A 16,631-nucleotide genomic window follows, 5' to 3' on the forward strand; every position below is an offset into this window, starting at 1 on the left:
TGTGAGTCTACTTTGACCAACCAAACAAACTAATGCAGTTTTGAATATTACAGAAAGGGATTAAAAAGTTTCACAATCTTATCAAATTTTGAAGGGATTCTTTCATGCACCGGTAAATAGATTCTGATATCTGAAAAGAATTCCATCTTTTCAGTCAAACAACACAAGTATTCGCAGCGATCTGAAAGAATGTCTCCATTAATGATACTATGTGGTTTTGTACAATAAAGGACATTTATCATGAAATACAATTGTAGGTCCCCACTCCTTTCACCGCCATTGAGTTACACGTATCCTACAAGTTTAGTGTACATTGTATTTCGTCATAGTGCAGCCGGTGGCTGCTATCAACCTCCATAGACTTTGCACATGGTAGAGACACACGCACCTAGAGGGGACCGATATCACGATTCAGCCCAATAAAGTCCATGGAGGTGGTATGAGCTAGCTGTCACCAGCAATGAAGAAATGAGTGGAGACAGAAACCACGATAATGCCGATCACAATGTTGTCAAGATGTTCGAATAGAACAGGAAGGACCAGATCGTTGTAATCCACGAGTCGAGTTGAGACAACTAAAACTTTCGCCGCACATACTGTACAATATGAATGGCCGTCCATTGAAACCTGCATTATCACTTTATCGCAAGCGAGCGTATCGCTTTGCCATAGTTATGCACGGCGAGCATTATGTGCTGCTAGCCTTGTATACAAACGCTTGTGATAATTTTTTCAGAGTAAAAACATAGGAATACAATCGCGTATTCTGAGATAAAACATGCGAACGTTCGTAAATTTGCACTGGCTTTTTCTCGAAGATTCGGGTAAGCTGTACCCGACATTTCGTAAATAATAGGGGTCTAATTCTCAAATGCTCCACCCGACCCTTCGTATATTAGGGCATATAATCTACAAAAGGTCGTGTATCGTGACCACCCGACCCGAACGCGATCACCCGATGAAACGAAGTAAGCCGATGGGAATACCCTTCATGGCAGTGAAAAAACAATTATGTCCTTCCTCCAATATTCTGTAATATAATCTTTGGTTGGCTGATCGATGATACAAGTAGGTGGTCTGCTCTTGACACAATGTGACTACAATATTTAAAGCAAGATGAAGCCATAAAGCTAGGCTATTAAAAATGGCTCGCTTATTTTCTGCAGGAAGTTTGAACGTGCACTTTCTGTTATGACAATGCTTCCTTGAACTTTTCAGCTGGATTGCAAAGCCTTCTCTGCTCTCTTTTCACATCAACTCTGAAAATAATGCTGTCTATTTCACATCTATTGATAATATATCTTTTTAAGTAGGAGTTATATCACTGGTTTTCCAGTGTATTCAACATAATTTACCCGTCAGGGTTATTTAGTGGCTCCTTTTCTATGTTAGGAGCTGGATTACCAATTTCATATATACAGGACACAATTACTGGCAATTGTGCTAAACCTGCTCATCTTTTTGTCTGCCCTCAAGTAACTTCCTTCCTTCCTCTGTTTGAAATGACATGTTTGCTCTGTAGTCCTCACCAGTCAAACAGACCTACATCTACATGTACATTTTCCTACCTCATTTGTTGTGCATAAAAAAATATGTTTTTGTACACTGTCTATATCCCCATGTGTGTCCCCATTTGTCTTTTTTCCTCCCTTTTCTTTTTTAATTCTTGATTACATTTCTCTTGGTGTTTTCTCTTTCTATACGGTAAACTGACTACTAAACAGGCCTTCTTTCTGTTCTCCGTGACCTATACTATTTTGTCATATAAACTGTGTTCTTTTCCGTGGAGCTTTTTGTGAACAATTTCACAGTGGTAGTTGTTCTACGTTGCCCTTTATGTATTTAATCTTGTTAAGTGTATCACTTCAGGGAATGATAATTCAAACTTATCACCTTAATCATCATAGACATTTCACCCAGAATTATATTTTAAAAAAAAAGATCATGACACTCCATAAAAATTGAAATACTTGCACCATTTAAAATTCACACCATAGACATTTATACAACTACATTGTACAATGGGTTTATGAAATATGGACCTTGCAGAAATGCTAGGTGCACAATTGTAAAATCGGCTGGTTTACTAATGCATTCAAATTTGTGAACCTTTTTTTTTTTTGAGAACCAAGGAAAAGTCTATTCAATACACCTGTATGTATTCCCAGCACCAGGCATCCAGTTTGAATGCAGTAAATGTTGCTATTGTGAGTAGGTGTCTGGCAAGCTTCTGGTACAATCTGTGTTATAGTGTTGTAGTAGTGAATCAGTCTGTCTAATGCTGCCAGTTTGGGGGGGGGGGGGGGGGTGGGGGAGGAGAAAGGGACCAATTACAGGACCATGGGACCAGATGAGGGACCAATGACAAGACAAACATCTTAAAAGCAATTCCACTAATAATACACACCTCCATATTATGTACATATTTCTTATAAATAGTTAAGACAATGGAAATAATACAGAGAAGAAGTGTAAGAGAAAAGGTAGATAAAGTGAAACAGGCTTAAAAGAAGAATGGAGACAGAAGATGAACAAAATCAAGGAGAAAAAGCAAAAGTAAATGAGTAAAAAGAAAAAAAACACAGGAGAGAGGAAAAGTGATGCAAGGGACAGAACAAGTTGGAAGAAGAAGAGAGCAGACCCCAAAGATGGGATGGATTATGACACAGTACCTACTGTATAATGTTACTGGAAAGGAAAACAGAATGAACAAAGATAGGGGCATCATGATGGACGAAAAAAAGAAAGAAAAAGAAAGAAACTGAAAGCAGTGGTGAAGCTGAAAGAAAACCAGAAGAAGAAGGGAAGCGGTAGAAAATGGCAAAAATGACAAAAAGCAAAGAAGGACAGTAGAGAATGAAAGCAATGTGTCTATTGCTAAGATTATTAAACTGTATAAAGAAAGTCAGTTTGAAATCACAGAGGGAGGACAGTAATCTGCACTGAAGGCCACCATTTCTATGCATGTGAAAGAGCCACTCAGGGCTTCATACCAAATAGAATTTCAATCGAGGTAGTTCCAAATCCATCTGGGCAGTTTGAGAAAATCCCTGGTGTACATGTAGTTGTTGGATTTTTAAAAATAAATAAATTACACAAGTATAAAATTGTTGAATGCTGAGCACACATTCAGATGAGAGTACTGTATTTTAAGACATTATAAAACTTTGGGCCACATCATACAGGCGTACATATATGCACTCTGACTCCCATGGAGGTCAATATTCATGAATACATGATATAATTTGTCTTTATACGAGATTTCCTATCAGGGTGCTGCATAATTATTGACCACACAATATCTACTCACCCTGACAATGCACCTCATGCACATAAATGCACAAAGATCTGTAGTAAAGTGCACTACGACATAAAGAAGAAATCCTGTGGGTCTAGCACTTCCCAGAGCAGCACACTTTGCCTTCAAGGTCCTCAACCTGAAGTGAACTATTTCACACAACTTGAGATTCAGGATTGCTGCAGGCCCCTTAGGTTTCAACACCCTCCCAATGTTAGAGTTATGCCCCTCCCTAGAGCCCCCCCCCCCCCCATCACCACCATATTTAGCAGTATAACGTAGTAGTATAAACTTAAACCTCCTTCCCCTACCTAAAGGCTACGTTCTATCAAAATCCTGCAAACCGATTTCCAAGGAGAAGATAAAGATGTCAAAAAGTTTAGGCACAATGTGTAGGACAACTGATGACGAGTAGTGAATGATCACAATAGGTTCTGCTCAGGTGAGTTAAAAATGCATCTTGTTCCATTACAAGTGCACAAAATAATAATACATCTATGCAACTTGTTTGCATAATATATTAGAGAACTGCAATATATCTATTAAAAAAGAGCAAACCAAACTGCCATCTACACTGCAGCTATTCCTCCAACTCTTTTACAGTTGTTCTAAGTTCAGATCAAGCACACATTATTTCAAAAACTATGAAATGAAATTAGATCTCCACAAAAAAATCATAAAATTACAGGAATATCATGTAGATTGAAAAGCAAATCTGACATTGGTAAGAAAAACAGTGTCCACAATCCCCCTCCCCACACCCATACACACTGGCACAGGCAGAATTAGCCCTGAATATTTGTTTACATGGTGCTTATCACTGTTTTCTTTTTGTGGGTCACGTCAAGTTTGGGGTCATACTACAATATTGTACAATTTGTACCAACGATGTGCAGCCTGCCTCTGATCAAGGGATTTTGTGACAGATTAAACTTCAAAAGAGGCAAAAATCTTGAGTTAACACACACATCACACCATTCCACAAAATGTCTTTTTTTTTAATCAAAAGTGCACATTCCATTGACAATATATATTCGCGGCATGAAATTTTCGTGAATTGGAGCCCACAGCCTCTTTCGTGGCATGAAATTTTCGCGGATTGCCTCTGGCATTCAATGCATATAGTGTAGACAAGAACTTTCGCGTGCATTTTAATTTCACGAATCTTGGCGCCCGCGAAATTCACAAAATTAAAATGCACGCAAACATTCCTCGTTTTACAGTATTTTAAAGGCATTCCTCTTGCTTTCTGAAATAGGTATTAAAGTCAAGTGCTCTTTCACTATGCTAGAAAAATAAAAAAAACAGCATATTGATTTTTTCTTTATATTGTTGTTCATAATTACATCAAGAAGAGTAGACTTAGTCACCTTTTTAGAACCAACCATGATGACTCAAAAAACTTGAAGAATTCATAACTTTTGAATGGATTGTAAACTTTTCTTCAAACTTTCACTGATGTACTCCACTGAAATAGCTGCTTTTACTCAATCCATGTTGATATTTGGGTTTTGGTTTCCTTTAAAGAAATAGAATAAGATTTTTGGTCAAGGTAATGGATTACAGACAAAATGTTGTCGTTTGTTTTGTTTTTTTCACCTTAATACAGTTCTCATCAATAAGTCCAAATGCAATAAAACTACCACTACGTATCATTTGTGTACAAGAGCAGGCTGACCGCACACTCTCCATAGACACAATGCATACATAACACATACTGGTATCAAGGAGCACTGAACATCATTATTGGCTGTCTAGATTATGTAGAATCAGTGTTCCAGCTCATTTGAACACAAGCTGATTTACTCTCAAGTTTTGTTTGATTCAATGGCATATCATTCTCAGTTTCACCAGTGAATAATCTTCTCAATGTGGTTAACAAAAAAATAATAATAATCTTACAAGTGATCATGAGACAGATACTCAGCATGCTTTTGAAATAGCTGCCATCATGATCATCAGTGACCAGGATGATGTAATTGTTGTCACATGGTCCCAAGATGTTTTACTCGAGACTACTTTCTGACATTCAAATTGTCAGAGCTTTCATACACGCTGCATCCTATTTCACTACAAGTTTTTTCAATATCTTGCCCTATTTTACAGCACATTTCAATTGAGCACAATTCTTCTTTGATAAAGCGAAGATGGGGAAAAAAAATCACATTGTCGTAAACTTTGAACTGAAAATATGTCATCCAATTTAGTAATTCCTTCAGCTTCAGTTTAGACTGCAAGGATGGTGTAAAATCAACCAGCATTGCAGAGATAAACGCTGTTGTCATCACTTACATCTACGTCACTGTACAAAGGATGCTGGCGGGCGCCCGCAAGGAGCGGTTCGTTCTCCATTCTACCAAGGTGTCCTGGTGCTGGTGTGGATCTCCAGACTCCTCCCTCGGTCAGGACAAACTGAGCTAGCTTCACAGTCCACGCCTGGCTTTTAGATTATCGATGAGGGCCTCTTTCTGGTCCAGTCCTTGCCGCAGCTGTGAATTATTCAGAAATCCACTAATCAATGAATGTTTCCAGAGAAATTCAGCCAAAGCGTGTGTGCGTGTGTGTGTGTGTGTGTGTGTGTGCATGTCTCTGTGTGTGTGTGTGTGTGTTTGTGTGTGTTGTGTGTGTGTGTTGTGTGTGTGTGTGTAAAGGTAGGAAAGGGGAGGGGTGGAAAGGGGGACAGGTGTAAGGGAGTCTGAAGAATGGAGGGTGGACGGGACAGGACAAATGTAGAGGTAGGCCCACAGGGTTAGGAAGGCAGCTTTAGTGGGGAAGGGTGATCAGCTTCTTGTGGAGGGGGGCAGGAATTTTTTCTTAGGGGACGGGGGGGGGGGGGGGGGGGGGGGGGGGGGGGCGGGTGCTGGTAACCCCGGGCACTGTAACCAGGGCACTGTAACCGGGGCGCTGTAACTGTGACACCCTGACACGTACGGGTTGGGGATCGCTGGTGCAGTTAGGGGGTCGCGGACTGCAGGTCATGGGGTTTAATAAGAATACCCTTTTTCTTTTTCTTTTTATTTCTTTTTTTATTTTCCAAAGTGCCATTCCCCAATTTGGTTGCCCCTGTGTAATACAAGGGTCTGGCCTATATTGTGGTTTAATATGTACATGCCTTGATACTGGCACAACAGCCCATGCACCATGTATTGTTGGACCTACACTCATCGACCACTTTCTGATTAAATACAGATGTACCTTAGAAAATATATCCCTCAAAAGCCTCAGTTTAGCCTTAATTTCATTCATTTGAGGCAGAAAATACTGCAGATTCATACCCCGGGTTCAGAATGTTGACTCGTAGCGTACGCGTGGAATTATCGGCAACAAACACAAGACTGACAAGTGACATTTTTTAATGTACACCGGCGCAAGCTCAATCATTTTAATCGATCGCCCATTTTCCCATTGAAAAGCACATAAATCCAGTGAATGGGCAAATACGTGTTATCAATAATTACATGTATTACTAATGAGGTTATTTACCTGTATCCCCCTCATTTCTCTTGATTTGTATTCATGTTCGAATGTTCTAGCGTATTGCGCCCTGTCCCACGCTTACTTTTGATTTTACGCGAGAAGCCATTGCGCAGAGAGTGGTCGATCCAAAATTGTAAAAATAGGTGGTCAATGAGAAGTAGACTTGCTATAAATTTACACTTGTAGAATGTGGTGCTAATTGAAACTTGAAGTGCTAGCTAGTCTACTGTGTACTGTAGATTCACTTCTACTACAGTACGCAACCAAACTGTACAAAAATCATGGGAAATACTTCATGTTACAGTAGCTTATTCATTTTAATCACTCACTACCTAGACACAGCCAGTCGCTGTAATAACGCACATGGTCACGACATCTGGCAATGTCTGGTTGTTGGTAACCGCAGCAGCGACCCCATACGGACAAAACAAATACGTACCGTAAAGGGCTGTTAGTGTTACTGTGTTACAGCGCCCGCGACGGGTTAGTTGTTGGGCTAATTATAATCACTCACATAAAATTAAATTGATTGTCAGAAAGTGTTGATATTGATGTTGACTTGCATGCCATTGCTAAAACAACTCATTCTTTGCAAACGATTTCGGCATAGCACTGTCTGCACAATCTGAAACTGATTATACTTATCAATACATTCGATTAAGCCATAATCATGATAATGCCATAAATCCTACCGTTACCATAATGCGTGGTTTATTAATCTGTTTGGGTGTGTTGTGCACATTTATTGAAATTATAACTCACAATAATAGTCACATTGACATGAGATATTAAACAGGTGCGTAGCCAAAAACTAAAAGGAAATCATGACATAATCGACAGACTTACAATGCACTGCACTCGCTAGCTCTAACCGTTAAATCCAGATCAAATTGCGGCTTAAACGTTACAGCTGCTCATCTAATGCAACGATACGGGTACACAGCCGGGTGCACGGACGGCACAGTACGGTCTTATTGCTGCACTGCTGGCTGCATGCAATTAAACACAACGGGTGCTGACAGTACTAGCGCCGGAGGCTTTAGGCTTTGACATCTCGCTCCAACAGCTCCAGCTAGCTGCTGCATGCCAGCTGCTCCACCTCTTTTCTCGTGCAGTGTGTTGTGTTAACACTGCCGGCAGTGTATATGCCTGCTGTGTGTGGTACACGCACATCACGTGAGCTTCAGATCCAGGCGAAGGCTGTCATTTTTCGGCGATTATGTCGCTAGCTGGCGCTAATCCCTTTCTTGCTGCGCTTCCATACTTCATTCCTCGTGAGAAATTTCAATCACAAGTAGATCGCAGGTAATCAGTCATCAAACACAACCGGCAGTCACTTAGTGCCGAGTATGTGAGATTGATGAAAGATGGCGATAAAAGATAATTAGATTGATAAAACAATAAAGCAAATTAGTTACACTAACAGTGTCTGTATGGCGTAAAAATAAGGAAGTAAAAAGATCGGCGGCACTGACCGCTAATCATTCATTTTTATCTCTTCCTCTTGCGATTGGAGTTTATAGGTATACCTAATGCACACCATCTGCAGGTGGGTTGTTTTCTTGTCTTTGTCCTCGATATGGGGGGGGGGGGTTGGGATAGCTAAATGTATTTTAACAAAGAAAAAACAAACAAACATTACTACTTGTTTAGGGTTTTGCTTTGATTGTGATGAAAGTGTTATGAAAGTATAAAAAGTTTAAAATGCTGCTAAAGTTTACAAGTACGTTAATTAATGCCCTCATCACACCGTAAATTTATTGATTATCTCCTAGTAGAGTCGACTCCCTTCGACACTCTCATTTATTAATGAGCACTCTCGTTCAAAGGATTGATTCTAAGTGCTTCGAGTTGTTTATATTACAACTGATTGATGAAGGGAAATTTGTCAATCAGTTGTAATCAATTAGTTGCAAAGTTCTGTCACCACGAACTTTGCCCAGTTTTGTTTACTCGCAATGTCCCTATATGATTATGTTACCCGATGGGTATCTCCCTTTCTGGGGGATACTCAATTGTAACAATGTATAAGAAAATTAACAATACCCAAAACTGTCATATAGTTTTGCATTGTCGAAATATTACGTTTTGCGTTATATGACACCCATAAAACAGCATAATTAGCCTATTCTCTTCGGTCGAAAAATTGATTTAGACTGAGGTGAAGTAATACAGGGAGCTGCTAAGACTTTGATGGGCCTACAAAAATATTCTTCGCCCTCCCTTTGATTCTGCCATTTTGCTATAGGACACACAATAATACACAGATAAGTACACTATAGTGTACTAGTTTGGGGATAGTTTTTGTTTGTTTGTTTGTTTGTTTGTTGTTTTTAATGCTTTCCGGCTCCTTTTGATCATATTTGAATTCATCAACTAGTATACGTTGCAGTTGCGGTTACTCCACAATCTTGACAACGGATAAATGATTGTGTGAATATGAAAACGTAGACCTAAGTATATTTTCTTTTTCATGCCCATACTATGTTTTGTACACGCAGGCCCCATATTCTTTGTTGAAAATTAGAATGAATTAGGTCCTAATAAAAATGAATGAATAAATTAATGAAACAAAATTCTGTAAAATCACGACGTCTCACATAGGTATATTATAATCAATGATCGCTGGTATACTAGAATTATACAAATACCGTGTATATCATAATCACATGCATCATCAGCCTTAGAGCGACACTCGCATAATAAGATACCACAACTTAACCCCCCCCCCCCCAAAAAAAAAACAAACAAAAAAACAAACAAACAAACAAACAAAACAAAAACACCACACACGTCTAACTATACGCCACTATCCTACATAGCTTCTCGTAAAACTTTGTCACATTAATAAAAATGCCGCTGTCACCTTATCGTGGTTTAGTTTGGACTGAAGAAATGTGTCTCGAGATCATGGTAGACGATACACAACTGCAGATTATCAATAAAGTAGAAATGTGGCCTCGCGAAGAAAATGGTTTATACACTTGTATCTAGACATGAACTTATTTTAATCACCTCAAAGTTTGATAGCACCATAGTTATAATACGTCCAAGTTTATAATTTACGAATTATCACATAATGAAGATGATAAACACAAAAAAGTATAATGAAAACCATCGCGATCAATCAAAGTGACAGTCATAGGCCCAATTTACTTACGCGGAACTGCTTTCAACCCAAATCAAAACTTGTGTCAGCATCGTGATTGAGAGGGTAATCACACAATTTACTTGTGTATATAATTGGTGTTACACATTGATGACAAGCTTTCATGGCATGAGCACATTGGTGATTGTCGTATGCAATTGCTTTGCCAATATTGGTATTTTTTATCGCCTGAGACATTTCCTAGATATATTTTGCTTACTTGTTATGTCCTGCCATATAGTCGTTTCAGTATAGTATTGATTATTGTAATGTTACCACTGGTCTAATGGAAATTATTTTATGACAAAATTATTTTCACTATAATACAGAAAAAAAAAGCTATTCGAATACTTTCAAATGTATCTTATAATGCCTACACTTCTTTTTTTTTCATTTGAAGCCTTTAAATTACGTATATGATATCAAAGTATAGGTATAATTTCGATTTTTATGAACCCTCTGATATTTCTTCCAAATTTTATTGAATAGTAATGTTCATGATTAACACCCGTCACACTGATGATTATCAGACCCAAATATCTCTAAGAACATCTCTAAGAATATCGCTACAGTTTTTCTAAAGGTCCATTGATATGAAACGAAGTACCGATTGATTTGAGAATATAACATAATTATTTTTACTACAGCAAAAAAAAAAAAAATATATATATATATATATTCGAATATAATTTCAAATGTATCTTATCTGAGATCGACAGGTGGAGCAATCGCATCTGATATCTGAATCCCCCTCCTGACAGTGCTGCAAAGAAACCGGGAGCGATTTTTGCACGCTCATGTTCTCGAATAGAATAAAATACTGTAGATACTGTCGGGTGCTCTTCGTGCAGGATCTTCAGGGTTAGAAAAGGGAAGTCACTTAAATGCTTAAAGATGAAGTTCAAAAGAAAGAGAAAAATATTCCCTATACAGAATGATACAAACTAACTAAAATTGGATAAGATATAAGGAAGTTTTAAAATTTTTAAAATTTCATTTTTTTTTCGGGGGGGGGGGGAACATTTCTTGCCCAGTACTTATGAATATTCAAATCAGCAAGTTGATGATGTCATGTTCTCACAATTTCTTAACATTTCGTATCCATGTAGAAATGACAAATCTCAGTTTCAGCTTTATAAATATATAACTTGCCTTAAAAATCACCCAAAACAAATGAGCACAAAAATGTTAACTCATTATCTTGGTATGGGAACATGCTTTTACTTGTGTTAGCTATAAACACAACAATTTTTTTTCTAGATTTCATATACAACATATGCTTGAAAAATTGTGAGGGTATAATTATGACATCATCAACCTGCTCATTATGAATATTCATATGGACTGGTCAAGAAGTGTTTCCAAAAAAAAAAGTGAAATGTCAAAATGACATATCTTCCTTATTTCTCATCCGATTTTTGTCATTTCTTTTTCAATTCAATTCCAATTTATTTTCATATTTCTCGATGAAAAAATACAGCAAATATAACAACATTGAATAATACATGATATCCAGCTATAGGAGACATAATAATCACAAATTGAAACAATACATGATATCCAGCTAGGAGGCATAATAGAGTATTGCAAACATAATGGTCGATCTATGTATCATTTTGTATCGTTCGTTGTAGGGAATACACTGTAATTTTCTCTTTCATTTGAATTGTATCTATTTTGGGGTGGATTTCCTCTTTACGAAGTATGTTCGAAGACCATAACACTAAACAGACTCATATCGAAGAACCCTGTATGGAAGGTGTTCTCCAAGATGAAGACTCAGACAGAAACATGTTTATGATAGACAGTGGATGATTGGGTCTATAAGCACATCACGATGAGAAGGGGGTGGGAGACTTCGATTTATGGCAAAAACGTAATCTGCACAATATACTCATCACTTATTTCTAACGCATATCTTCAATCTTTGCTACAAATTATTGATATAAAATGTACGTTTATATAGTTTGTCAAAATAAACAAATCTATTCATATCCATGCAGGTGCAATAATCATTATATTTATTTAGTGCTTTTGATATGATAGTTAGAGTGAGTATATGTTTACTCTTTAATCGTTATTCATACATAATATATTTCTCTGTTATTCACTGATTTCATAAATTTCATCTCTTGCATATGAGGTATTGTTCCAAATCAAATGAAATTTGCGAAGGTTATTCAAAATTAGAAGTATGAGATGGGTCAAAGGAAGAAATCAGTAATGATCGCTTTATTTATATATTGATTTCCCCTATTTTCTCAAAGATTTATCATAATTATAGAAAAGTGTGCATCATCTATCTGTGTTGTTTGAAAAGTGAAATATGACTATACTAAAGAAAACAAAAATATGAAGTTTTGGTTCCTGATAGCAGGACATCCCACACCGTCTTCATGGCATGCATCTTTGAATTTATATAAAGTCACTGATGTATGCTTTCGACAACAAAACGATAATTTTTGACCATTTAAACAAAAAGAAAAAAGATCTAAGTGAAGCTTTCGTCTCTCTATTAATCACCTGACTTTAGATATTATGAAATTGAACTTTTATGGTCTCAGAGAAAACGTTAATGGTTTGATATTTCAAGTGGACGGAGACTATGTTAATGCATGTTGTTTGCAATATGAATTATTATGGAATCCGATATAAATGACAGTAAAAATTCATAAAGTGGAGTGCGCCAACGCCTTTTCATGGGGTACACGTCACGAGACCGACACCCACGAGTCAAGCAGCCCACGAGTCATGCAGCTCATAAGTCATACAGCCCATGAGTTTATATATACAGCTCACGAGTCATACAGTCCATTAGTTCGACACTAAGCTAACAAGACCCACGAGACCGACACAATCTGTCGAACTCGTGCGCCGTTTTTACCTATAGTGTCGAACTCGTGGGCTGTATGACTCGTGGGTGTCGGTCTAGTGGGATGACCCCCTTTCATCACGGCCTTTACGTTTGTGTTTAATAGATGTAAACATATCCGCAATGTTTAAGATTCTATATATACAATGATGTTTGCAGATGACACATTGCATCTTAATGATATTCATGAAAAGTAAAATCTCATCTACAAAATAATTCTGATTATGAATTCTCTAAACTTGTTTGGTGATAAAGAGTGCAGTATTGTAACAAACTTGTTCTTATAGAACCTGACAAAGGAAACGTAAAATGGAAAACTCCCAAATAAACATAAGTGAAATCAAGATCAAAGGTACAGATCATATTTTGGACAATTTTATCGCAACTATATAGTAACTGCTATATCCTGGGTGTGACACTTATACGCACGTGATAACAAACTGAACTGGAACGCGCATACTTGTTACGGCACATTTTGGTAAATTACCAAAATGTGCCGACAGTGCACCTATACCTGACGGGATCAACTGTTACCAAAATGGATTTGCCTCCACATTTTGGACAATCTGCACATTTTGGTAACTGAACTAAAAACCCATGGATGGGCTTGAGATCTATAATACGGTTAAGGAGTTAAGGTGAGTATGGTCCTGCAGTAAAGACAGGCAAGACACTTACTTAGCTCACCCGAGCTGAAGGCTCGAGTATAAGCTAAAGGCTGTGTCACACCAGCCTTGCGTGCGACGTGCAAAGAACAATTTTGACTACCCGGAGGTACCCGTAGATGATCCGCACATGACAGCACCTAGCATGTATCTCAAAAGTAGTCGTCCAGAGGTGCGCACGCATATTTTTTTACCCGCAACCGTGTTTAAGGCCGTGTCACACCATTCCGGGCAAGCTACGCGGGTTTGTGGCGAGGAGGTAGTTTCCAGCACGTAGAAGATTTTCAGCGGGCTAACAAGAATGTTTGCAATTTTCATTCATGCCTTGTCATACCGTACGGGGGAACTTCTGCGGCTTGACTTGCGGGGAAACAAATTTACTCCCCGGAGCTCTCCGCAGTTGGTCCGCACCTGACAGCATCTAGCGCGTAGTTGCCCGGAGGTGCTCACGCAAGTCCGATTTAACCGCAGCCAAGTTTTGAGCATGACCAAAACTTTTTCCGGGTGAGTCGCGGGAATGCCCGTATAGAGGTCCACGCAGAACGCCAGTAGGAGACCCTTAGCGGCAGTACTTCCCAGGCAGTTCCCACGCAGGGACTTCGCAGTCCCGTATGCAGCCAAGATAATGAAATTCTGTGAGATTTCAGCCATTCCATTAGAGGAATTCCTTCACTGAGTTGTCAGCCCCCACGCGACTGGTACAAAGGTCACACAGTATACTCGCAAGTATAACGCGTCCAGCAAGTAAGACACATGCGCTGACTCGCACAAATCCTTTTCCGCCCTCAGGAATGTCCGGTATGCTAGAAAATCCCTACACGTAACAAGCCCGAGTAGCTTGCCCGGAAAGGTGTGACAGGGCCTAAACACGGTTGGGGGTAAAAAAATATGCGTGCGCACCTCCGGGCGACTACTTTTGAGATACATGCTAGGTCCTGTCACACCTTTCCGGGCAAGCTACTCGGGCTTGTTACGTCGTGTAGGGATTTTCTAGCATACCGGACATTCCTGAGGGCGGAAAAGGATTTGTGCGAGTCAGCGCATGTGTCTTACTTGCTGGACGCGTTATACTTGCTAGTATACTGTGTGACCTTTGTACCAGTCGCGTGGGGGCTGACAACTCAGTGAAGGAATTCCTCTAATGGAATGGCTGAAATCTCACAGAATTTCATTATCTTGGCTGCATACGGGACTGCGAAGTACCTGCGTGGGAACTGCCTGGGAAGTACTGCCTCTAAGGGTCTCCTACTGGCGTTCTGCGTGGACCTCTACGGGCATTCCCGCGACTCACCCGGAAAAAGTTTTGGTCATGCTCAAAACTTGGCTGCGGTTAAATCGGACTTGCGTGAGCACCTCCGGGCAGCTACGCGCTAGATACTGTCAGGTGCGGACCAACTGCGGAGAGCTCCGGGGAGTAAATTTATTTCCCCGCGAGTCAAGCCGCAGAAGTTTCCCCGTACGGTATGACAAGGCATGAATGAAAATTGTAAACATTCTTGTTCGCCCGCTGAAAATCTTCTACGTGCTGGAAACTACCTCCTCGCCACAAGCCCGCGTAGCTTGCCCGGAATGGTGTGACACGACCTTAATGCGATTGCTTTTCGTGCGGGTATGCTGTGTGACCTGCGTGCCAGGTGCGTGGGGCTGACAACTTAGTGAAGGAATTCCTCTGAAGGAATGGCAGAAGTACCACAGAACGTCATTAATTTGGCCGCATACGGGGACTGCGAAATACATGCGTGGGAGTTGCCTGCAAGGTGCTGGCTGCCGCTAAGGGCCTCCTACTGGCGTTCTGCGTGTACCTCTGCGGGCAATTCCCACGACTTACCCGGAAAAAGTTTTGGTCATGCTGTAAACTTAGCTGCGGGTAAATCGGACTTGCGTGCGCACCTCCGGGCAAATACAGGCGAGATACGTGAAAGGTACTGTCAGGTGCGGACCAACTGCGGAGAGCTCCGGGTAGCAAATTTGCTTCTCCGCAAGTCAAACTTCCCCAGATACGGTATGACAAGGCCTTGAGCATGTTCAAAATATGTTCCGAGTGAGTTGCGGGGGTACACGCAGAACACCAGTAGGAGCCTTACCGGCAGCACTTTGCAGACAACTCTAACGCAGGTACTTCCCAGTATCCGTAAGTCGCTCGTAACAGAAAACGGATCGGTTTCAAAGTTCTCACGCAGGTCAAACGGAATACACGCAAGTAGAAGGTAAGTAGCGCGCGTGTAGCAAATAAGACACAAGTGCGAAACTCGTAACATTGTTGTCCGCCCGTAGAAAATATTCCTGCGAGCAGAAAAATCCCTATACTCGCAATAAGCCCGCGTAGCTTGCCCGGAAAGGCCTTACAGGCCGTGTCACATCTTTCCGGGCAAGCCTTGCGTGCGACTCGCGAAGAACAATTTTTACTACCCGGAGGTCCCCGCAGATGACCTGCACGTAACAGTACCTAGCACGTATCTCACCCGTAGTCGCCCGGAGGTGCGCACGCAAGTCCTTTTTACCCGTAACCATGTTAAGGCCTTGTCACACCTTTCCGGGCAAGCTATATACGCGGGCTTGTTGAGTGTGAGGATTTTCCAACATCATACCGGACAATTTCCGAGGGCGGACACGGATTTGGGCGAGTTGGGCATGTGCCTTACTTGCTGGATGCATGTTCTTCTTGTGGGTATTCTGTGTGACCTGCGAGCCAGGCGCGTGGGGGCTGACAACCCAGAAATTCATATGAAGGAATGGCAGAAGTCCAACAGAAATGACAGAATGTCATTATCTTGGCCGCAATGACCGCATACGGGGACTGCGAAGTACCTGCGTGGGAGTTGCCTGCGAGGTGCTGCTCAAAACTTGGCTGCGGGTAAATCGGACTTGCGTGCGCAGCTCCGGGCAACTACGGGCGAGATAATTTTCCTGCGTGCTGGAAAAATCTTACTCGCAGCAAGCCCGCGTAGCTTGCCCGGAAAGGTGTGACACGGCCTTTAGGCTGCCGAACTCATTTGGTGGGGACAAAAACCAATTGCACTTACAATTTGTTTTTGTGATGATTGTGGAGGAGCATGCAGAAAGTTACCAAAATGTGCCGTCAATGTCCTGCACATTTTGGTAAATTTACCAAAATGTGCAGATTTATCTGTTATCTGTTGTGAATGTGCAGAAATTATTTGTTGGTAATTT

General features: G+C 40.4%; 1 protein-coding gene across 1 annotated transcript in view; it reads right to left on the reverse strand.

Moving 5' to 3' along the window:
- Window positions 1-5,714, reverse strand: part of LOC139708665 (H(+)/Cl(-) exchange transporter 7-like) — a 44,713-nt gene extending 38,999 nt beyond the window's left edge. Inside the window, exon 1 of the mRNA XM_071620600.1 lies at window positions 5,591-5,714. Coding sequence (XP_071476701.1) covers window positions 5,591-5,650 — 60 coding nt within the window. The 5' untranslated portion in view covers window positions 5,651-5,714. The remainder of the gene's footprint in view (window positions 1-5,590) is intronic.
- Window positions 5,715-16,631: the final 10,917 nt, after the last annotated feature.

The sequence above is a fragment of the Diadema antillarum genome, unplaced genomic scaffold, assembly GCF_040938485.1.
Source record: "Diadema antillarum isolate AM-2024a unplaced genomic scaffold, OU_Dant_1.0 seq00001365_RagTag, whole genome shotgun sequence".
NCBI lineage: Eukaryota > Metazoa > Echinodermata > Echinoidea > Diadematoida > Diadematidae > Diadema > Diadema antillarum.